General features: G+C 43.1%; 1 protein-coding gene across 16 annotated transcripts in view; it reads right to left on the reverse strand.

Moving 5' to 3' along the window:
• The window catches only part of LOC129513663 (protocadherin gamma-C5), a 182,761-nt gene that overhangs the window by 94,746 nt on the left and 62,742 nt on the right, over positions 1–25,273 (reverse strand). The window contains exons 1-2 of one of the 16 annotated variants that reach the window (XM_055331895.1): positions 12,765–15,399; positions 10,025–10,159 (exon numbers count right to left, since the gene is read on the reverse strand). The exons of 8 other annotated variants lie outside the window; for them this stretch is intronic. In XM_055331895.1, the coding sequence (XP_055187870.1) occupies positions 10,103–10,159; positions 12,765–15,164 (2,457 nt within the window). In that variant the 5' untranslated portion in view covers positions 15,165–15,399 and the 3' untranslated portion in view covers positions 10,025–10,102. Of the gene's footprint in view, positions 1–2,176; positions 4,937–7,567; positions 10,689–12,764; positions 15,400–18,742; positions 21,458–25,273 lie in introns of those variants that run through there. 7 more of the 16 variants (XM_055331887.1, XM_055331893.1, XM_055331875.1 and 4 more) reach the window with 7 other exon arrangements.

Genomic DNA, 25,273 nt, shown 5'->3' on the forward strand with positions numbered 1-25,273 from the left:
TATGGACTATTTACTTTGAAATTGTTTTATAAGGTTAATTTATTCAGATAGTAAATTTGCAGGATTAAAGTTCCCTTAAAATTTCATTCCCCAAAATACTTTTAATTAGGCAAGAGTAATAGATTTTCTTACCTAATATTGATAAATTTTGAAAGAATTATTTTTAAGTTACATATTTGTGGATGTTAAACATTTATGGTATTTCAAAAAATTTTTTAGTTTTCTATGTGAATACATACTGCATGCACAGTCTATGGCATTTGGAATATTCATATAAACACACAGTGAAAAGCAAGTTTCCATTTCAATCCTTCCATAAAGAAATTATGCAATTTTAAAGTAGTCTTAAACTTCTTATTTTAAAGGTCATTTAAGGGGATGCCTGGGTGGCTCAGTGGTGGTTTAGCACCTGCCTTTGGCCCAGGGCACGATCCTGGAGTCCCGGGATCGAGTCCCACGTCAGGCTCCGGCATGGAGCCTGCTTCTCCCTCCTCCTGTGTCTCTGCCTCTTTCTCTCTCTCTCTCTCTCTCTCAAATAAATAAATAAATAAATAAATAAATAAATAAATAAATAAATAAATCTTTAAAAAATAAAGGTCATTTAAATCTCTTTAATAATTAGAAAAAGAGCACCAGATGTAGAACACATTACTATCACTAAAAAGCAATAAGTGTGATTACAAGAAATTCTTTCAGAGGACCCTGGCTGGCTCCAATAGTTGAACATGTGACTCTTGATTTCAGGGTGGTGAAATGAAGCCCCACACCAGACATAGAGCTTATATTAAAAAAATTCTTTCAGCAATTTGTAAAGATACCATTTATTGAAGCAACTGCTAAGAAAGACTAAGTAGAAGACCTATTCTTAAGAAATGATAACTTAGGGATGCCTGGGTGGCTGGCTCAGCTGTTGAGCATCTGGCCTTTGGCTCAGGGTGTGATCCTGGAGTTCTGGGATCGAGTCCCATATCCAGCTCCTTGCATGGAGCCTGCTTCTTCTTCTTTTTTTTTTTTTTTAAAAAAAACCATCATTTTACTTTTTTAAATTTTTATTTATTTATGATAGTAACACAGAGAGAGAGAGAGAGAGGCAGAGACATAGGCAGAGGGAGAAGCAGGCTCCATGCACCGGGAGCCCAACGCGGGATTCAATCCCGGGTCTCCAGGATCGCACCCTGAGCCAAAGGCAGGCGCTAAACCGCTGCGCCACCCAGGGATCCTGAGCCTGCTTCTTCTGTCTCTGCCTCTCTCTGAGTCTCTCATGAATAAATAAAATCTTAAAAAAAGAAATGGTAACTTAGAGCATAAAATTAGTTTTTTTTTGTCATAAAATGGAAAATTCAGGATTCTCCTTCCTTCCTACAGATATAAGGATGAGAAAACCTCTACTCACTAATGTTTAGAGTTCCAAATAATAAGACAAATCCAGTGACTTTCCCAATGTCTTCCAAAAATATAGGTCAGGAATGACAGCAAGTGATAGAGGCAAGGGCATTTCCTTTTTTTTTTTTTTTTGCCAAGTGTCTATTAACTATAACAGGAAGAGGAAGATTTTATTTTATTTTTTTAAGAGGAGGATTTTACATTCAAGAAAATTTGAAGGAATTTAGATAGTGATTGCATCTTCTGATGGGTTCACTGAGTCTCCCTCTCCCTCTCGCCTACTCAACTATTTTCTTACAATTTTAAAGCATTCAACAGTCATGACTAGATAGATATAAGGAACTACATATGTGAAATAAACATTTAAAAAGATGGAAGCTATACTATGGAAAGAAGATGGCTGGTAGTAGTTTCTTTGCTTTAAAGGATGAATTAAATGATCACCTACTTTAAATTTAATGTTTACTTATATGTAAAAAAATTCACGTTAAGTGAGGCAAAGAGTGGGTAAATTTTATTACGTACAAAAAATGTGAAATTGATATAATGCTTTTGCTGTGATGCAAGGAGCACACTCTCACTACTTTGTAAATATGAAGTTGTGTTATAACTGTATTGTGTCACATAACTACTCCCAACTCACCAGTATCCTTAAGAAATGGAAATACAGCTTTCTGATGGGCTATAATATCCTTAAGAAAACTCACTACTCTTAGAAATGCAATATATTTCCGTATAAATATGAAAAATTTGATAGATGACAAGAAGGAGTAGATACTTAAATTGAACTCACCGAGGTTAGAGTTTCAGGATGGGAAGTCGACTCATTGGTATTATAAAGTGGAAATAAGGCCCCAGATGAATCATTGCAGAGTAGTATATCTTGTCCTGAACTCAATTGCTCGTTACATTTCAGAAAATTAAACTCTGTCCTTCCAGTATGGGCAACGCACAAATTGTAGGAATAGGGCAAAGTCCCTTCGCTACAGTTGGGAGGAACCACAGGTCCGGACTTGACACACAGACCAGGCTGAAGGCAGCCCCAGGTGGTGGAGCTGGAGGAGCGTCCCAGGCGCAGGGCAACCGCCAGAATCACCGCGAGGAGGAAGAGCACGGAGATCAAGGCCAAAGCCACCACCAGGTAGAACTGCAGCTCAGCCTGGGGATCAGCGGGCGCCTGGCGCTCGCTGACGTCTGGCAGCGCCTCCTGCAAGCTGTCAGCGAAAACCAGGAGCAGCGTGGCTGTGGCCGAGAGGGGCGGCTGTCCCCCATCCCGCACAGCGACCAGCAGGCGCTGGCGGGCCGCGTCCCTGTCGCCCAAAGCACGCGCCGTGCGCACCTCGCCCGTGCGCAGCCCCAGGCTGAAGAGTCCCGGCTCGCTGGCCTGCAGCACGTGGTATGACAGCCAGGCATTGTGTCCCGAGTCGGCGTCCACCGCCACCACCTTGGTGACCAGGTAGCCGGGCTGCGCGGCGCGCGGCACCGTGTCGAAGAGCGCCGAGCCGTCGGGCCCCAGCGCCGGGTACAGCACCCGCGGCGCGTTGTCGTTGCGGTCGCCCACCAACACGCGCAGGCTCACGTTGGCGCTGAGCGCGGGCGAGCCCTGGTCGCGGGCCTGCAGGGTCAGCTCGAAGGCGCGCAGCTGCTCGTGGTCGAAGGCGCGCTGCGCGAACACCACGCCGCTCTGCGCGCTCACCGACACGTAGGACGCCAGCGCCCGTGGCTCCAGGTCGCTGGCCACGATGGAGTAGGAGACGCGGCCGTTGGGCCCCAGGTCGGGGTCGGAGGCGCTGACCTGGGCGATGGAGGCTCCAGGAGGGTTGTTTTCGGCCACGTGGACCACGTAGGAGGCCTGGTGGAAAACTGGCGCGTTGTCGTTGACATCCGCAACGTGCAGAGCGATGGTTATACTAGAAGAGAGGGGCGGCTTTCCCCTGTCGGTGGCTGTGATGGTGACATTGTACTCAGGGGTCTGTTCTCGGTCCAGAGTCCCGTCTATTACTAACTTATATGAATTTTTGGATGAAGAGGTAATCTGAAAAGGAACTTCACCCTCTAATCGACAATTAACCTCCCCATTCTCCCCGGAATCTTGATCATGTATTTTGATCAAAGCAATTAGCGTTCCTGGTGGTCCGTTTTCCAGAATCATTTCGGCTAGAGAATGGAATGTAACTTCTGGACTATTGTCATTTTCATCTTGAATGTTAATTTCTACCGTACATTGCGCAGCCAGTCCTCCACCATCCCTCCCTTCTACCACTATAGAATATTCCTTGGTTTCTTCAAAATCCAGCGTCCTTAGAGTTGTGATTTCCCCGGTCTTTGAATTCAGACTGAAGACTTGCCCTGTCCTGTAGAAGGAGTAAGTGATTTCAGAGTTGATGCCCTCATCTTGGTCAGTGGCTGACACCTGCAGCACTGCAGTCCCTGGGGGCACGTTTTCTGGAAGGCTTACTCTGTATATGTCCTGGTTGAAAACAGGGGGGTTATCATTGGCATCAGTTACCTGGATCTGGAGTTCAGTGGTGCCGCTGAGCGGCGGATCTCCACCATCCAAAGCAGTCAAAACTAGACAATGGTAACTCTGTTGTTCCCGGTCTAAACGTTTCTCCAGTGCCAGTTCTGGGTATTTACTGCCATCTAATTTATCTTTATTTATCAATGAGAAACGAGGGCTAAGAGAGAGTTTATAAATCTGAAGACCATTTAAGCCAATATCTGCATCTTCTGCTGCTTCTAATATAAACCGAGTGCCTGGCACAGTAGACTCACTTATTTGCAGATCAAAAGAAGTTTGGGTGAATTTTGGCGTGTGGTCATTAATATCTTCGACGTCCACACTCACGTGATAAAAGTTCAACGGATTTTCAGCAACAGCCTCAAATTCCAAAGTACAGGCTGACTTCTTCCCGCACATCTGCTCCCGGTCTAGCCTGCTGCTCACAAGTAACTCCCCGCTCTTGGCGCTCACGGTGAAGTAAGGCTTCTCCAAACTGATGCGCAGTTGTCGAGTCGGTAACTCGTGCACGCTGAGTCCCAAATCCTTGGCGAGGTTCCCCACCACCGAACCCTCGGGCATTTCCTCGGGAATCCGGTAGCGGATCTGCTCCGAGAGCGCCCAGCAGAACAAAGACTGCAGGAAGGGAAAGAGCACTGGCCACCTCTCAGCCCAGCCCCTCTCTCCAGCGCCGCTCCCCATCCCTCTTGCTCCGCTCGGGTTGCTCACCGGCCCGGAGACGCCGGATTACAAATGATCTGTGCCGCAGATGTCCGGAGCTCCGAAAAGGCTGTAAGTCCTGTGTGAGGGTCGGGGTTTCTTCTTTTCCAAAGGAGGAAATGGTGTTAAAGGCTCGGGCTAGCGAGTCTGATAGGGAAAGTGCGCTGCGGCTGCGCGAGGAGATCGCCAGTGCCCAAGCTCTCCACTTTGGCCAACAGCGGCGCCCACAGTCCGCACTAGGAAACTGCAGCCTTGGCTGCTTCAGTTTAACCAGCTACTGTAATTACAATCTAACTGAACAGCCTTGTTTTTATGTTAACATATTTAATATATTAAATTATGAAGCCTTCTTTAAGGTAGCTTTTGACATGTTTTCATATTATTAGAAATATGTTGTTTTTTAGAAACCTACAGATACTAGTCCATCCATTTCACCCTACTACAAACATACATTGAACTTTTTGCCTTGTGCTAATTAACTGCCCTTGTCAGTGGCAATATAAAAATGAATGACAGAGGCCTGACCTCAGGGAGTTTATCATCTACTGACTTCAAAAATTTATTTCTCCTTATTAAGTATGGAATGTGAGACAATTTTAATCTTCTTTCACTGGTTCCTAAATGTTTTCCCCAACATTTCTACACGATTGATGCTGTTTAATATTACATATATTAGAGAATACTAACACTGTTGAAAATTATTCTGTATGGAACGCCTGGGTGGCTCAGTGGTTTAGCACCTGCCTTTGGCCCAGGGCATGATCCTGGAGTCCTAGGATTGAGTCCCACATTGGACTCCCTGCGTGGAGCCTGCTTCTCCCTCTGCCTGTGTCTCTGCCTCTCTTTCTGGGTCTCTCATGAATAAATAAATAAAATCTTTTTAAAAAAGAAAATTATTCTGTAAAGTTGTGCAATTTCATACATCTTCAAACATCTCCTTCTTCTGATAATATCAATCCTCTGTTTTAAAAATAATTTCTTTTTACTCTTTTAACTATCTAAGTAAGTATTCATTAAAAAAAACCCTGTCCCTATGAAGCAGCCAAGAGATGATTTACTCTACCTTCTTCTTCATGTCTCAAAATTACTTGGTTTACGTCATACCCAATGTATTACATTAGTTCATTCTTAAGTCACCAGGGAAATGTTTATCTATTATTCAATACAAAGTCACAAAAGAATTGTAGATCACATTGCTTTCTTATCTATGTACCTATTTTATCCCGAAGTAATAACTTTTGAATTGAGCTTATGGTAAGTTTATTCACATAAATTTCCTCGGCAAATGACATTTGTTCTAATTATTTTACTCCATTTGTTGAAATTTTTAAACAATCAGTGAATGTTTTGAACAAGAGAAAAGGACTTTCCATCAGGGTAAATTTCCAAACACTTTTAAAATTGGCAAAGCGTTGGGCAGCCCGGGTGGCTCAGTGGTTTAGCGCTGCCTTCATCCTAGGATGTGATCCTGGAGACCCAGGATCAAGTCCCACATCAGGCTCCCTGCATGGAGTCTGCTTCTCCCTCTGCCAGTGTCCATCCCCCCACCCCATGAATAAATAAATAAAATCTTAAAAAAATAAAAATAGCATAGTGTCAATAATATAGTTATTCCCTCAAATATCTGTGCACACACACTACAGAAAATATGAAGTTAAATCCCACCCACAGTACATGCAAAATAGGAAGAAACACTACACAATCCTTGGGAAGTAACCTTTTCATAACAAATGCTTTATTGTTTTTCATTCTCATGTGATGACAAATTAAGAGCACTATTAAAGCTGTAACAAGGAATACAGAAAACATATAATCCAGATGGAATTATTTTCTAATTGAGTTGATCAGCTTGTTTAGAATCTGTTTATATTAAACTTTTTCTTAAAACCAACATTCTCAAAATCTCTCACCATGAGAACACAGCACATTCCACATGGCTGCCCAATCAAAAGAACTCATTGGAACTTACTGAAAATATGTTTACTGTATTTTACATATTTTCTTACTTACTGAAAATATGTTTTCTGTATATTACAAAAGGATATTTTACTTAAAATATGATTTTGTTGTTTTTATTTTTGTTTCCTTGGGGAGTGCTGGACATTTTAAACTTTAGATTCTATGTCCACTTTAGTATGAGCTCTTGGAGACCACTGACACATAAGGGAACCAGCCTCACCTACGATAGGGTTCCACCCTTTCAAATGTATTTGCATTTTGAAATATAATAAGTATTAAAAATTGAAAGGTACTGATGCAAACACAAGCTCATAAAAGGGGACTGAAGTGAAGAAATCTTCAAAAGCCTAGAAAACCTTAGACCCTCAAGATCCAACCCTAAACAGAATCCTAAAGTTGTGAGATGTAGTTTACTTTTACTAAGCTAATACAAAGATTTAAAAGTCTCCGCTATTTTTTCTGAGAAAAAAAATATATATAACTGAGAGAAAGCTTGAGCACAAGTGCAGGGAGGGGCAGAGGGAGAGAACCTTCAAGCAGACTCCTCGATGAGCCAGGAGCCCTATCAAGACTTGATTCCATGACCCATGAGATCACTACCAAAGCAGAAACCAAGAGTCTGAGGCCCAACTGAGCCAAACACACAGGCGCCCCTATTTAATAATTTTTTTAAAGTAAGCTCTACACCCAAAGCTGGGCTAGAACTCACTACCCTGAGATCAAGAATCACATGCTCTACTGAATGAGCCAGCCAGGTGTCCCACATATGGATTTTAAGGTTGAGAGTTAACATTTAAACAATGTGTCTGAGCCTTTATAAAGCAAAGGAAGCAAATTATCATGATTAGAACCTCAATTTTATAGTATCACCAATAAAATAAACCAAAAACTTTGTGTCATTTAAAAAAATATTTAAACTATCTCCAAGAACTGTGTTCTAAGAACATAAATTTATAAAACATACAATTCTTTGAGAATTAAACATGAACAAAGAACTGAACTCACCTGAACAGAAGTAGTTTCATCCTTACATTCATGAAGATCCACGCATGTTAACAAAGAATCATTTTTCTCACAGCTCTCCAGACTGATTAGAGTGTCCACATAGTTGGGCTGCGGGAAGATCACGTGACTCTGCCGCGAGCCCGGGGTCAGGGACACCTCGTGAGAATAGGTCTGCAGGAACGCCCGCACCCCGTCCACGCCCACAAACTGCGAGGCCGAGGCCGGCACGCCCAGCAGCCCTCCTCCTGCAGCCTGGAGCAGACGAGACGCGTGCCAGCGCCTCAGCCTGAGCGCCAGCAGCACGATGACAAAGGCGAGGAAGACGCAGGAGACTGCGGCCACGGCCACCACCAGGTACAGCGTGAGGTCTGAAGCTTGGGAGTCACGTGGGGCTTCCAGGCTGCCCAAGTCAGCCAGGACATCTGGGATGCTGTCAGCAATGGCCACGGTGAGCGTGACGGTGGCCGAGAGAGGGGGCTGGCCGTGGTCCTGCACCGCCACCACCAGGCTCTGCTTGAGCGCGTCTCTGTCCAGCAGGGCCCGCGCTGTGCGCACCTCTCCCGTGTGCAGCCCCACCTGGAAGAGCCCAGGCTCACTGACCTTGAGCAGGTGGTAGGACAGCCAGGCGTTCTGGCCTGAGTCTCTATCCACTGCCACCACCTTGGTGACCAGGTAGCTGGGTTCTGCGGAGCGGGGCGCCAGCTCCACGCCTGTGGAACCTTCGGTGGGGAGGGCAGGGTACAGGATCTCTGGTGTGTTGTCATTCTGGTCCATCACAAACACGGTCAGTGACACGTTGCTGCTAAGTGGAGGGTCCCCACTATCGCTGGCAGTCACCAGTAACTGCAAGTCTCGTATGTGCTCATAGTCAAAGGAGCACAATGCATATAGGATGCCTGTGTCTGAGTCGATGGAGACATAGGAGGATAGAGGCCCCCCCATGATGATGTCCTCGGTCACAGAGTATGTGACCTGGGCGTTTTTGCCACTGTCGGGGTCGTTAGCCATCACAGTGAAGATGGAGGCACCTCTGGGGTTGTTCTCTGGGATATAGGCTGAATAGGAGACTTGAAGGAAGGTGGGTGGATTGTCATTGATATCTGCCACATAGACAATGATGTAAGTTTCTGTAGATAGAGAAGGAGTTCCTAGATCTGAAGCCATCACTGTGATATTGTACATAGAAATCTTTTCTCGGTCCATATATTTCCATGTCACCAGTCTATAGTAATTATCTACTGATTTTTCTAATTGAAAAGGTAAATTATGAGGTATGTAACAGACAACTTGACCATTCTTCCCAGAGTCTCGGTCATGCACATTCAAGAAGGCAATTACTGTCCCAGGAAGAGTATTTTCCAAGACTGGACTAAACAGAGATGTAATGATCACTTCTGGTCTATTGTCATTTACATCTTCCACTGAAATGAGTACTCTGGTCCTCCCCAAAAGTGCCCCTACATCTTCAGCTTGTATTTCCATTTCATAAAATGCACATTCTTCATAGTCTAGATCCCCTGCTGTTGATATTTCCCCAGTATTTTCATTAAGCTGGAATAACGGAGATTGTTTTTCACTAATTTTCCAGAATCTGTAGACCACTTCTCCGTTGGCTCCCTCATCTGGGTCGCTGGCGCTCACAGTAAGCAGCCGGGTGCCCAGGGGCACGTTCTCTGGGACTTTCACTCGGTAAACCGGTAGAGTAAAAACCGGGGCATTGTCGTTTGTATCCAACACCTTCACGTGGATATGCATGGTGCTGGAGCGACGTGGGTCACCGCCGTCAGAGGCACTGAGGACCAGGTGGTGAACAGCCTCTTCCTCGCGGTCCAGGGCCTGCTCCAGCACCAGCTCTGGGTGTAGAGTTCCATCCTCTCCAGTTTGCACGTCCAGGGAGAAGTGCCGATTGGGGCTGAGCTGGTAGCTCTGTAAGGAATTCATGCCTACATCCGGGTCAACAGCCTCGGGGAGGGGATAACGTGTTCCAGGTGCAGCGATTTCATTAATTTTCATTTCCACATTTTCGACCTGGAATTTTGGGTTATTATCATTGATATCAGTGATTTCTATTTCTATCCTGAAAAGTTTTCCTTTGCCTTCAGCCAAGATGTTGATATGTACTAAACACCGCGCATTCTGAGCGCAGAGCTCCTCCCGGTCTATCCTCTCCGCTGTGAGCAAGCTGCCAGTTTTCTGGTGCAGAGCAAAAAGCTGTGTCCTACCTCTGGAGACGATGCGGACTCCGTGCTTCACCAGCTCGTGTGACTCCAGATTCAGGTCCTTGGAGATGTTACCCACAAAGGATCCTTTGTCGCTCTCTTCTGGCACTGAATAGTGGATCTGTCCTCTCCCCATTTCCCCCAGCGTGCCCAGGAGCGCGCACAGCAGGACCAGCTTGCTGCGTCTCTGGTAATTTTTTGGAGCAGCCATTATTCTTTTATTACTGAATCCACTCAGAATCCTCATTGGGCATATATGTCGTGTTTACCTTTTTGCTGATGCTATGAAGATCATCTTATAGAAAACTAGAGTGTCTCAGATGTAGGGAGAGAGTTTCCGCAGCCCTGCAATTGGTTTGTGGGATCTGTGGGTCTTTGCGAAACAGGAGCGCTTAGTAACCGGATGGCATTTTGTTACATTGATCTCTAAGTAGGTGAACAGCGGCGCTTAGAGTCCTAAGCAGTTACTGCATCCAATTAGAAATGTAATAATATGCGCTAGGTTATTGAGAGAAAAAAAATACTACTTGCCTTTTATAGTATGTTTTGAATTTTTTAGTTTGTTTCTGAATTCAGATTTTAAAAGTCATTGCCAAGGGATCCCTGGGTGGCGCAGCGTTTTGGCGCCTGCCTTTGGCCCAGGGCGCGATCCTGGAGACCCGGGATCGAATCCCACATCGGGCTCCCGGTGCATGGAGCCCGCTTCTCCCTCTGCCTGTGTCTCTGCCTCTCTCTCTCTCTCTCTGTGACTATCATAAATAAATAAAAATTAAAAAAAGTCATTTCCAAGAAGCATGAGATTAAGTAGGGTTAAAGTTTTATATAGTATTATTAAATGATCCCCCAAAATTTACGGGTTAGTCTCACATTACTCAAATTTCTGGAATACATTTACTTTTTTAAAAAAGATTTTATTTATTTATTCATGAGACACTGAGAGAGAGAGAGAAAGAGAGAGAGAGAGAGAGAGAGAGGCAGAGACACAGGTAGAGGGAGAAGCAGGCTCCATGCAGGGAGCCCCATGTGGGAACTTGATCCTGGGATTCCAGGATCAGTCCTGGGCCAAAGGCAGGCGTTAAACCGCTGAGTCACCCAGGAATCCCCAATTTACTCAAAATGTAAATCATTAAATTTCATTTCTTACTATGCTCTAAGATTTATTGTAAATCTATTCTTTTTTTATTGTTTTTTTTATTGTAAATCTATTCTTAACTAAGGACTCCAGTTGTCACTGGAAGTAAATTCATTTTTAGACTAAAGTAGAACTATTGAAAATGACTGACTCAGAAGATATTGTACTTGATGTAAACCAATTAATCATTATAGTAATCTTTTAGAGATGTTGATTTCTAAGTTTCTTTTTAAAATGCCATTTTAATTACATATTGATTGTTTTCAAAGTAATATTGTGAAATTTTAACAGAATAAATGCTTTTACTTTCAATGTTCATGAGATTATATTATTTTACTTTATTTATTTATTTACTTATTTATTTATTTATAATATCTATACCCAAGGTGGGGCTCAAACTCAACCCCAAAATGAAGAATCCAGTGCTATACCAACTGAGCCAGCCAGGAACCCTTGTTTTGTTTTAAGATTTTATTGTATTGTATTTTATTGTATTGTATTTTATTTTATTTCAGAGAGACTGTGAGTGGTGGGAGGAGCAGAGGGAGGAGTAGAGGGACAAGCAGACTCCTCAAGATGCACAGAGCCCATGTGGGGTTTGACCCCAAGATCCTGAGATATTGACCTGAGTTGAAGGCAGAGGTTTAACTGACGGAGCCACCCAGGCACTCCTTTATTTAAATAATGTATTTTTTTTCTATTTGAATAGGAAATATTTTTGAAATACAAATGAATACACAAGGAAAAGCAAATCTCCATCCTACTCTTCTACAATGAGGGATGTTTACATTTTTAAACAGACTTAACTAACTCCTTAAGAAAGATCTATTTTAAAGTTAATTTTATTTTTTATTTTTGTATATTTTTTGCTGAAGTTCGATTTACATATTTTTGTATATTTTTATTGGATCTAAAGTTAATTTTATCTTAATTAGTATTTTGATAAAGAGAACCCCAAAAACAAAACACATAATTATCACCAAGCAGTCAAAAAGTGTGGGTACAAAAAATTGTCTTTTTTCTTCAGTAGTTTGTGAAGTGGCCAGTAACTGAGTGGTTACAAACAGAAATCTAGCAAAGATGAAAATTGTATTATAATATATATTTGTATGCACATCACATTGGCAATTTTGTCTAAGATTTCAAGAATTGAAGACTCTATTTTTCTCCTAGAGATAAGAGAATGACTAGAAGACCTCTGACTATATTAAGGCTGCAAAATAGTTTAAAATTATATAGGGTTGTGTATGAAAAACCTATGCTGTTTATGTAAAAGAAAGTATGTTTATCTTCTGGTGAGCATAATGGTCTTACTAGTGAGTAAAATGCTTTTAAACATACACACCATTGCAATGTATCCATCTACATAAACATCCAGGTTAAGATATTTAGGAGACTTTGAAACAAAAGGAAAAAAATATAGGAAGCAAAACAACAGTTAAATCAGTTAAGAAAAATGTCTAATTTTAGCTTGTTTGTTTTAAAGGGTTACTTAAATGACTGCCCACTTTTACACTTAAAGAATGTCCAGCCATATATATACACACACACACATAATAATAGGAAGAAAAAATTAGGAAGAAATCTCATTAGCTTTTGGGAGATAGTCTCTAACACTGTTTCCCTTCATAGATAAAACCACCCTCTCACTGCTTTGTAGATCTGAGCCAGGTAAGACATTCCTAAAAGAGACGTAACTGCTCCTGCTTCAACTTCCCTTGAAGAATAGTATGACAGACTTCTGACTTTTTAGAGAAACTTTTAGATTTACAAATTGTGTATTTTCCTATGAATATAAAGAATTGGATAGATCATAAGAAGCACGATATGCTTAAAAGAAACTCACCATATGGGAGGTTGACTCACTGGATTTGCAAAGTGGAAATAAGGCCCCAGATGAATCACCAGAATGTATGTCTTGTTCTGAACTCAACTGCTCATTACATTTCAGAAAATTAAACTCTGTCTTAGCTGATTGTGAGGCAATGCACAGATTGTAGGAATAAGGCAAAGTCCCTTCGCTGTAAGTGGAGATAACTCCAGATTCAGTCTTGGAGCAAACATTGGTCTGAAAGCAGCCCCAGGTGGTGGAGCTGGAGGAGCGTCCCAGGCGCAGGGCAACCGCCAGAATCACCGCGAGGAGGAAGAGCACGGAGATCAAGGCCAAAGCCACCACCAGGTAGAACTGCAGCTCAGCCTGGGGATCAGCGGGCGCCTGGCGCTCGCTGACGTCTGGCAGCGCCTCCTGCAAGCTGTCAGCGAAAACCAGGAGCAGCGTGGCTGTGGCCGAGAGGGGCGGCTGTCCCCCATCCCGCACAGCGACCAGCAGGCGCTGGCGGGCCGCGTCCCTGTCGCCCAAAGCACGCGCCGTGCGCACCTCGCCCGTGCGCAGCCCCAGGCTGAAGAGTCCCGGCTCGCTGGCCTGCAGCACGTGGTATGACAGCCAGGCATTGTGTCCCGAGTCGGCGTCCACCGCCACCACCTTGGTGACCAGGTAGCCGGGCTGCGCGGCGCGCGGCACCGTGTCGAAGAGCGCCGAGCCGTCGGGCCCCAGCGCCGGGTACAGCACCCGCGGCGCGTTGTCGTTGCGGTCGCCCACCAACACGCGCAGGCTCACGTTGGCGCTGAGCGCGGGCGAGCCCTGGTCGCGGGCCTGCAGGGTCAGCTCGAAGGCGCGCAGCTGCTCGTGGTCGAAGGCGCGCTGCGCGAACACCACGCCGCTCTGCGCGCTCACCGACACGTAGGACGCCAGCGCCCGTGGCTCCAGGTCGCTGGCCACGATGGAGTAGGAGACGCGGCCGTTGGGCCCCAGGTCGGGGTCGGAGGCGCTGACCTGGGCGATGGAGGCTCCAGGAGGGTTGTTTTCGGCCACGTGGACCACGTAGGAGGCCTGGTGGAAAACTGGCGCGTTGTCGTTGACGTCGCCGATGTGTAGGGTGAAGCTTGCGCTGGAGGATAGAGGCGGCTTTCCCCTGTCGGTGGCTGTGATGGTGACATTGTACTCAGCGGTCTGCTCGCGGTCTAGAACTGCATCTGTCACTAATTTATAGGTGTTCATAGAAGAAGAAAGTATTTTAAATGGAACATCACCTTCTAATTTACAGGTAACTTCTCCGTTGTGTCCAGAATCCTTGTCACGGATTTTAAGCAAAGCAACGTGTGTTCCCAGCTTGGTGTCCTCCATAATAAGATCTGGCAGAGATTGGAATACCACTTCTGGGAAATTGTCATTTACGTCTTGGACCTCTATCTCCACGGTACATTGGGCAATCATTCCTCCACCATCCCTTGCTTCCAAAACAATGGAATATTCCTTGACTTCCTCAAAATCTAATGTATTTAGAATAGTAATTTCTCCAGTATTAGCATTCAGGTCAAACTGGGTGATCTGGCCTGCTTCAGTGAAAGAGAAGGTGATCTGGGCATTGACACCCTCATCCTGATCGGTGGCCATCACTTGAAGCACAGTGGCGCCCGGAAGCACATTTTCCGGAATGCCTACCTTGTATAGCTCTTGACTGAACACGGGAGGGTTATCGTTGGCATCAGTCACTAGGACCTGTATCTGGGCAGTACTACTTAGGGGTGGATCCCCGCAGTCCAACGCAGTCAAGGTCAACCTGTAGGATTTCTGCTCTTCCCGGTCTAACGGCGTCTGTAGTACGAGTTCAGGGTATTTACTGCCATCTAACTTATCTTTATTCACGAGTGAGAAATGATCATTGGGGTTGAGCTGGTAACTCTGTAGTGAGTTGGTACCAATATCTCCGTCGTGAGCAGATCCTAAAATAAATCGTGCCCCGGGCTTTGTAGACTCACTTATTTGCAGATCAAAAGAAGTTTGGGTGAATTTTGGCGTGTGGTCATTAATATCTTCGACGTCCACACTCACGTGATAAAAGTTCAACGGATTTTCAGCAACAGCCTCAAATTCCAAAGTACAGGCTGACTTCTTCCCGCACATCTGCTCCCGGTCTAGCCTGCTGCTCACAAGTAACTCCCCGCTCTTGGCGCTCACGGTGAAGTAAGGCTTCTCCAAACTGATGCGCAGTTGTCGAGTCGGTAACTCGTGCACGCTGAGTCCCAAATCCTTGGCGAGGTTCCCCACCACCGAACCCTCGGGCATTTCCTCGGGAATCCGGTAGCGGATCTGCTCCGAGAGCGCCCAGCAGAACAAAGACTGCAGGAAGGGAAAGAGCACTGGCCACCTCTCAGCCCAGCCCCTCTCTCCAGCGCCGCTCCCCATCCCTCTTGCTCCGCTCGGGTTGCTCACCGGCCCGGAGACGCCGGATTACAAATGATCTGTGCCGCAGATGTCCGGAGCTCCGAAAAGGCTGTAAGTCCTGTGTGAGGGTCGGGGTTTCTTCTTTTCCAAAGGAGGAAATGGTGTTAAAGGCTCGGGCTAGCGAGTCTGATAGGGAAAGTGCGCTGCGGCTGCGCGAGGAGAGCGCCAGTGCCCAAGCTCTCCACTTTGGCCAACAGCGGCGCCCACAGTCCGCACTAGGAAACTGCAGCCTTGGCTGCTTCAGTTTAACCAGCTACTGTAATTACAATCATGTGTCTAATTGAACAAATCCTTTTTATATGTGTATATATTTAATGACGATTAATTCATAGTATTAGCTACATTATTTATACCAAATTTCCAGGTTTTTAGGGTAATTAATATGTTGACATAATTGTTCCTCTTTCTTCAATTCGCACTGTAATAGATGACTGTAACAGACTTTGCCTAAAGGATCTTAGAGTACAGTAATTTTGAATACTTATTAACTAGCAGTATATGAATAAAGTTTTATCCTTCTTTCCTTGTTTCTACTTTCTCTTGATTTCCTTACTTTTTGGGTACTTTTATAGTCATTTCAATTTTTCAGAAACCATCAGTAATGCTGAAATTGTCTTAAAAAGGGCACAACTTATACTTCCCTCTAAAATCTTCTGTCTTTCAAAATAGCTTCCACAATTTCTTTATAGAAATATTATCTGACATACACTTCTACCAGTTAAGGAAATGATAGCTGGGAAGAATGTTAGCCTATTCCCTCTCCTTTACATTGCACATTACTTTCCTGGTTATAAAATATAACATCAATCTTTAAAGTCAGCAGAGATATATATTTTGTCTTGCAACAGAAAGTCACTAACCCTGGTCTACTGCAGTGAGATACCGGTTTCCAGCTGTGTGCTTAAATACAATATCTCGTGATGATATAGTCCTTAGAATATTCATTTGCAGTAACATACTATTGCTTTTAGTGGTGGTTTCTTTCCTTTGTTTAAAAATATTTGTATGTATTTAATGAATCTGGTTGGATTTTCCTCTTCAAAATATCTGATAATCATATTTATTTTAAAAATGATTTTATTTATTTATTCATGAGAGACACACAGAGAGAGGCAGAGACACAGAGAGAGGGAGAAGCAAGCTCCTTGCAGAGAGTCTGATTTGGCCTTGTACTCGAACCAGGGCTCAAGCCCTGAGCCAAATGCTGATGCTCAACCGCTCAGCCACCCAGGAATCCCTGATAATTGTATTTCTGCCTCACAAAATGTCAGTAATATTGTCTCCTCTCCAAGTGATTATACATCTGAATACTGTATAATATCTGAAACATACTTCTGCACTATTGCAATCCCCTTTTATGCAAAATACCACCAAACTCAATGCTATGTTAGAAAAAAAGTCCTGTCCTTTTATTTAATACTTGAGATTTTAAACACAGCCAGGAAATAGCCTACCCCCCTCCCTCTTATTGCACAATTAATATCCTGGTTACAAAATGTAACATCAATCTTCAAAGTTACAAGGGAATAATATTTTGCATAGTTCCTAGTAAACAAGTAGATCCAAGTAAACAAGTAGATCCAAGTAAACAAGATTACTTGTCATCATCATGACCTCTTCTAGTTGCTAATCAACTGATATACTGACCTTTACTGAAATGTTATATAATGAATATAGAAGTAGTTAACCCCAGATTGGATTATTTGTAACAGAATATTTCAGCAGATCCAATAAATTGAATCAACTTCTGGCCTAATACTTGAGTATATGGTTGTTTCATAAAGCAAGCATTCCCAATCTCCCACTAGGAGAGCTCACAAACACTTCACATGTCTGTACCACTAAAATAGCCCAATGGAATTCTGTTTTGATACATGTAACTGCTTATGTCACAAGTTTCACTTGAAATTACATTTTATTTGATGTCATATTTTATTGCTTTCAGACAATAACCTTTATTATTGCATTAGATCCATGTCATTGATAGAGATCTTAATAAAGCTTGATGCATACATTTAATCTTTTTTTAAGACTTTATTTGAGGTAGAGAGAAAGAGAGCACAAGCAGAGGGAGGGGCAGAGGGAGAGAGAGAGAAACAGATTCCCCACTGAGCATGGAGTCCACTCAGGGCTCCATCCCAGGACCTTGAGATCATGACCTGAGCCAAGGGCCTAAGCCACTTAGGCACTCCACACATTTCATTCTGTAGGTATAATCTAGCATAAGCTAACTTCAATAGGTGATTATGCTTTAAGTATGTCAGGAAGTGACATATCACCTCCTACCTGTCAGCATGGCTAAAATAAAAAACACAAGAAATGACAAGTATTGGTAAGGATGTGGACAAAAAGCAGCCCTCTTACACTGTTGGTGGGAATGCAAACTGATGCAGCTACTGTGGAAAACAGTATGAAAGTTTATCAAAAAGTTAAAAATAGAACCACCCTATGATCCAGTAATGGTGCTACTGGGTATATACCAAGATATAAAAACACTAATTCAAAGGGATACATGCACTCCTATGTTTATAGCAGCATTATTTAAACTAGCCATATTATGGAAACAGCCTAAGTGTCTATTGATTGATGAATGGATAAAGAAAATATGATATATATATACATATATATATATCTCAATGGAATATTATTCAGCCATAAAAGAATGAAATCTTGCCATTTGCAACAAGATGGAGGGACCTACAGATTATAATGCTAAGTAAGATAAGTCAATCAGAGAAAAACAACTACCATATGATTTCATTCATATTTGGAATTTAAGAAATGAAACAAATGAGCAAGGAAAAAAGAGAGAGACAAACCAAGAAACAGACTCTTTTTTTCTCTAAGTAGGCTCCATGCCCATATAGGGCCCAACACAGGGCAGGACTTGAACTCATGATCCTGAGATCAAAAGCTGAGCAGAGATCAACAACTGGATGCTTAACCAATGGAGCCACCTCCAAGAACCAGACTCTTAACTATTGAGAACAAACTGATAGATACCCTAGGGGAGGTGGGTATCCTAGGGCAATGAGAAAGATGTAACAATTGATTCTCATTTATAAAACACATGAGTTAAGAACACTGAGTGGAAAATAGGTGGAAGGTATAAAAATGTGATAGTCCACTTATTCACAATCTTGTCCACAGGCTTTCACTACGGAAAGGACACCAAAACCTATGCCAGTAAGTGTTCTATGTTAAAGTATCAGCCACTGAAATACATCGTTGAGCTTGCTTTACCTCTTTAAAGGTTTTATTTTATTTTATTTTTTATCTATTCATGAGACACACACACACAGAGGCAGTAACATAGGCAGAGGGTGAAGCAGGCGCCATGCGGAGAGCCTGATGTAGGACTCCACCCTAGAACTCCAGGATCATGCCCTGGGCCAAAGACAGATGCTCAACTGCTGAGCCATCCAGGCATTCCTAAAGGTTTTTCAACACATCTTCAAAACAATTCTTTTTCAAAACAACAAAGAAAATTACACAAAATAATATTCCTTGAGGACATAAAGATAAATTAGTGAACTCACCTGAATGTTTTCAGCTTCATCCTTACATTCATGAAAATCTATGGATAAGGGATCTTTTTTCTCACAAGTCTCCAAACTGATAAGCATATCTGCATAGTTGGGCTGCGGGAAGATCACATGACTCGCCCGCGAGCCCGCGGTCAGGGACACCTCGTGAGAATAAGTCTGCCAGAACGCCCCGACCCGGTCCACGCCCACAAACTGCGAGGCCGAGGCCGGCACGCCCAGCAGCCCTCCTCCTGCAGCCTGGAGCAGACGCGACGCGTGCCAGCGCCTCAGCCTGAGCGCCAGCAGCACGATGACAAAGGCGAGGAAGACGCAGGAGACTGCGGCCACGGCCACCACCAGGTACAGCGTGAGGCCTGAGGCATTAGGGTCAGCCGGGGGCTCCAGACTGCCCAAGTCAGCCAGGACATCTGGGATGCTGTCAGCAATGGCCACGGTGAGCGTGACGGTGGCCGAGAGAGGGGGCTGGCCGTGGTCCTGCACCGCCACCACCAGGCTCTGCTTGAGCGCGTCTCTGTCCAGCAGGGCCCGCGCTGTGCGCACCTCTCCCGTGTGCAGCCCCACCTGGAAGAGCCCAGGCTCACTGGCCTTGAGCAGGTGGTAGGACAGCCAGGCGTTCTGGCCTGAGTCTCTGTCCACTGCCACCACTTTGGTGACCAGGTAGCCAGACTCTGCAAATCGGGGAGCCAGCTCCACGCCTGTGGAACCGTCGATGGGGAGGGTGGGGTACAAGATATCAGGTGCATTGTCATTTTGGTCCAGCACGAATATACTCAAGGTCACATTGCTGCTAAGTGGTGGGTCCCCTCTATCTTGTGCAGTCACTCTCAACTGCAGGTCACGGAACAGCTCATAGTCAAAGGAGTGCAAAGCATACAGGATACCGGTGTCAGAGTTGATGGACACATAGGAGGATAGAGATGCCCCCTGGAGCGTGTCTTCAGACAGAGAGTAAGTGACATGGGCATTCTCCTGGCTGTCTGGATCATGTGCAGTCACAGAGAAGATGGAGGCACCTCTAGGGTTGTTTTCAGGAATGTAGACAGAATAGGAGGACTGGGGGAAGGCAGGTGGGTTGTCATTGGTATCTGCCACATTCACGGAGATGTGAGTTTCTGAGGACAAGGGTGGAGTTCCACCATCTGTGGCTTTCAGTGTGATGTTATACACAGAAAGTTTTTCCCGATCTAGGTTTTTCGCTGTCACCAACCTATAATAGTTGTCTATTGATCTTTCTAATTTAAAAGGCAGATTTTCTGATATAGTGCAGGTCACCTTACCATTCTCGCCGGAATCTCGATCTTGAAGGTAGAAAAGAGCAACTACTGTTCCAAGAGGAGTGTCTTCAGGGATCAAGTTGCTTACAGATGTTACAGTCACTTCTGGGGTATTGTCATTCACATCTAAAATTGTGATCATTACTTTAGCCCTTGTCATACTACCAGGACCATCCTGAGCCTGAACTTCCATTTCATAGTAGTTGGACACTTCATAATCTAGGCCTTCTAAAGTTGATAATTCTCCTGTATGAGGGTTCAGTTGGAATATCTGTAGAATCTTCTGAGTTATTTTCCGGAAAGAATATGTCACTTCTCCATTGAGTCCCTCATCCAGGTCAACAGCATGTACTGTTAGCAATCTTGTGCCCACTGGAATGTTCTCAGGGACACTAACTTGGTACTGAGGCAAAGAGAAGATTGGCGCATGATCATTCACATCTACCACTGTTACTTGGATGCGGGCGGTTTCGGACTGGGGTGGGTTGCCGCCATCAGAGGCTGTGAGGAGTAGGTGGTGAACCGCCTCCTCCTCTCGATCCAGCACCCTCTCCAGCACTAATTCTGGATATTTAGCTCCATCGTCTCCAGTCTGCACAACCAGGGAGAAATGCTGATTGGAGTTGAGCTGGTAGCTCTGGATGGAGTTCGTGCCTATATCTGGATCCCGAGCCTCATTTAACGGATATCGCACCCCAGGAGCAGTGTTCTCTGTTATTTTTACAGTCATTTCTTCCATCAAGAATCTAGGAGCGTTGTCATTAATATCTATTATTTCCACTTCTATAGGGTAAAGATTCATTTTATCCATCAGAATGTTAAAGTTCACCAGGCACCGCGCGCTCTGAGCGCAGAGCTCCTCCCGATCTATCCTGTCCGCCGTGACCAAACTGCCGCTTCGCAGGTTCAGAGCAAAGAGCTGCGTCCTACCTGTGGAGACGATGCGGGCTCCGCGCTCCGCCAGCTCCCGGGGCTCCAGCCCCAGGTCCTTAGCGATATTACCCACAAAAGACCCTTTGTCTGTCTCCTCTGGCACGGAGTAAAGAATATGTCCTGCCCAAGCTCCCCTCCGGGTCCCCAGGAGAATCGAGAGCAGGATGAATCCTCTGTAGTCCCGACCCTTCTGCGGAGCCGCCATTGTTGTGCTGATCTTGTTCAGACGCTGGGCAATCTCCTGTTATGCTTCTGGATGCCAGTGTGTCAGCGTGGAATCTTTTGTATTCGTAAAATAAGCCTAGAATCTAGTATAAGAGACCTGAGTTTGATGCAGCTTGGAAGAGAGTTTGTCTTAGTCAGGTGTTTCTCTGTACGGCAAAAGCTCAGTGGTTCTGGCAGATCTTTTGCACCATTTTCCCCCTGGTTGGTGAACAGCGGCGCTCAGAGTCCTTACTAAGTTACTGCACCATATTGAAACAAAATAACTGATTTTTCAGGAAGTTGTTTTATCTTTCAAAATTATTTCATTTATATTATTTCGATCTACAGATCTCTGATATAATTTAAAAATACATTTCAAGAAAATGAATTAATGCAACACTGTTCATGATAGGTACTTATTAATTCTAGATAATTTAAAACATTTTTTCTGTTTTGCATTTTAACTTTGAAATGATGTTGGGTACTGCCTCAGACTTCATAGAACACAGTGTTTGCAAGTAAAAAAGTATGACACTAAGTGTTTGCAAGTAAAAAAGTATGACTTATTTTGAAAAGTGTCTATGTATACAAGAGAAAAATATTATATAGAAACTGTTTACACCAGAGTGTAACAAATTAATTCAATAATATTGAACACCTACTATGTTCTAGACACCACAATGTAAGGATCAGAGACTCAAATTTTCTTTAAAATACAGAGAGGTAATTTAATACAGTTTTTGATTGGAGGGAATATTAGCGATGATATAGTCCTATACCTTCATTTTAATGATTTTTTAAATCAGAAGGAAGTGCCTTGTCCTTGACTATATAAGAGAATCATGGTTGGAATACAAATATCCTCACTCCCAGTGTTCTGAGAAGAAAAAAGATAATCATTTGCCTTGGCCGATACTTTATGCTCAAAAAGTGCCATTAGAGAGGAAGTGAGAACCCAAGGACCAACAATCAGCTATAGAAGCAACTAATTTTGCACAGAAGGCAGGAATTTGCAGAGATTCTGCTGCCTGTAGATTCATAAGAAAGTGGGTGTAGACTTTTGTTTTTCATTATGCAATTCAAATAATCATCCTACCAGATTCTAGAATAATTGAAAAAAGGTGGACCTCCAGATAGCCTTTGAGTATACACTGTCCTGAGAAGATTCTTAGAGGTACCAATTGTTCCAATGATGTTAAGTAAAACTGAAGTGTTGATGGATCTGAGTTTACCCTTAGCTGATAGAAATAAAGTTCTTTACACCTAATTGCAGGAGAAGAGTTACCTGTCCTGAAATGAAGAGCTAGTAAGAAATAAACTTACCTTATGGGGTGCCTGACTGAGTCAGAAAAGAACATAACTTTTGATATCAGGACTGTAAATTCAGGCCCCATGTTGGGTGTAGAGATTACTTAAATAAATAAATGTTAAAAAGGGAAATAACCCTCCTTTGTAAATTATTTTAAGCCATAGGAGAGTAGATAGGAGCATCAGAAGGAGAAATCAGAAGTAACACTGAAAATGCTTATTAGCTTAGTTGCTGGGGACTTCCCAACTAAGTAATATATTTCTGCTCTCTGATGGCACTGGTCCAAAATATAGGCAATGCATTGAATGAAATGCTGTTTCAATCTATCAAAATAATTCATAACCATGTTTGCTTTCACTAAGTAGATAAAAATAACATTTTGTTCAAAGGAGCCGATATGAGCATTACAGATTAATTCCATAAGTGGAAACTAAATACTATTTGTTTAGTAGTAATTTTGAACTTTCTGTTGATGTAAGCAAAGTCATTAAAGATCATAGGTACTTGCAGACATTTTCAAACAAAATTTTGTGTCTGGATATTACAGCTCCCGATGCTGTGATCTTTTTCTACCTAACACTTCAAAATTCATAGTGTCATCTCACATTTGTTTCTTATTCTACTATTTTAAAAAAGTCTCAATTGGGATCCCTGAGTGGCGCAGCGGTTTAGCGCCTGCCTTTGGCCCGGGGCGCGATCCTGGAGACCCGGGATCGAATCCCGCGTCGGGCTCCTGGTGCATGGAGCCTGCTTCTCCCTCTGCCTGTGTCTCTGCCTCTCTCTCTCTGACTATCATAAATAAATAAAAAAAATAAAAAAAAAAATAAAAAAGTCTCAATTAACTTATTACTTCTGGATAACTTCTTTGGAGCTAAATAAGTAAAATCTAGATAAATAAAATTATGAACACACTCTGAACAAAAAGCATATTTAAGGGAGTAACTGGCTGCATTATCTCTAGTAATCAAGTTTTCTAAGATATTCTACAACATAAATTTAAATATTAAAGATCTTCACAAGACCACTAAAATATATTAAATATAACACAAGCCTACTATATAAAATTGAAATGTTTACAGTCTTAAAAGAAGTATGTTATTATTGATTGAGTTATTGGGAAGAATCGACTTTCAGTTTTGTACTTGCATTAAAAAAATTCTATGGAAAAAAATTCTGTGAAAAGTCTAATCGACTTCCCAGACATTGAGTTATTCATCTCCTCTCCTTTCTTTTCTTTTTTCTTTTTTTTAATATTCATTTTTGACGAAGCACTTTATTTTTTTTTAATTTTTATTTATTTATGATAGTCACAGAGAGAGAGAGAGAGAGGCAGAGACATAGGCAGAGGGAGAAGCAGGCTCCATGCACCGGGAGCCCGATGTGGGATTCGATCCCAGGTCTCCAGGATCGCGCCCTGGGCCAAAGGCAGGCGCCAAACCACTGCGCCACCCAGGGATCCCCCTTCTTTTCTTTTTAAAAGATGTTATTTATTCATAAGAGAGGGAGAGAGAGAGAGAGAGAGAGCAGAGACACAGGCAGAGGGAGAAGCAGGCTCCATGCAGGGAGCCTGATGTGGGACTCGATCCCGGGACTCCAGGATCACGCCCTGGGCCAAAGGCAGGCACCAAATGACTGAGCCACTCAGGGATCTATCCTCTCCTTTCTTCATGGAATTTTTTTCTATTGAGGAAACATTTGTTTGGAGTTCTGTTTAGGTTTTCATCCCCAGGTAAAGATGCAGGTATTTTCTATTTCTAATTCTTTTTTTTTAAAGATTTTATTTTATTTATTCATGAGAGATACAGGGGGTGGGTGGGCAGAGACACAGACAGAGAGAGAAGCAGGCTCCGTGCAGGGAGCCCAATGTGGCACTTGATCCCAGATTCCGGGATCACGTTCTGTGCCGAAGGGAGGAGCTCAACCGCTGAGCCACCCAGGCATCCCAGTATTTTCTATCTGAAATTTTACTCCTTCCCTTTGACAACTGCTACCTCAACAGAAGTTTGATCAGATGGGTGGTGTTCAGGGATTAAAACCTAGCCCAATAACTTAGTATGCTTTTTTCCTTATGCCTCAAAATTCAGTATATACTCAAAATATTATATATTTTATACTCAATATAAATGAGTATATATACTCAGATATATATACTCATATATATACTCAATATATTTCAGACTGCTTATCTTATTAACAACCATCTATATGATATATAATTCCAAGAGCCTTAGTCAGAATTTAGCAAATTCCATGATTGGTCAGTCTACATGAATGATTATTATTGAGAGTAGAATCTGATAGTTTTCTCTCACTAAAATATTTTATTCATTTAAATGAAATGGTCAGAGGTAACTCGGATAGGAGAATAAAATAAACCATTCTATACTACCCCAGTTAGTGTGTGAGCAGATAAGAAAATAAGCCAGTCTACTATCCATAAAACCCAGTTAGTGAGCTGTGCTTATAAATGGAGGTTCAAGATGTAATTTATTTTTGTTTAGTTGTTTCAAGATATAGTTTAAATCATCCAGAGTTGGTGATATAAAAAATTGTATTTATACTCTGAGATCATATGAACCAAATCTTAATGCTTGGATGAGACAATCTGACTCCTATGACCAATACCCAAGATTCAAGTTCTTTAAAATTATTTACTATTAAATTCTTCTTTAAAAGATTTATTTATTTATTTATTTGAGAGAGAGAGAGAGAGAGAGAGCACATGCACAGGGGTAGGAATAAAGGGAGAAGGGGAGAGAGTCTTAAGCAGACTCTGTGCTGAGCATGGAGATCACGTGGGGA

Source organism: Nyctereutes procyonoides, unplaced genomic scaffold, assembly GCF_905146905.1.
Source record: "Nyctereutes procyonoides isolate TBG_1078 unplaced genomic scaffold, NYPRO_anot_genome, whole genome shotgun sequence".
Taxonomy (NCBI): domain Eukaryota; kingdom Metazoa; phylum Chordata; class Mammalia; order Carnivora; family Canidae; genus Nyctereutes; species Nyctereutes procyonoides.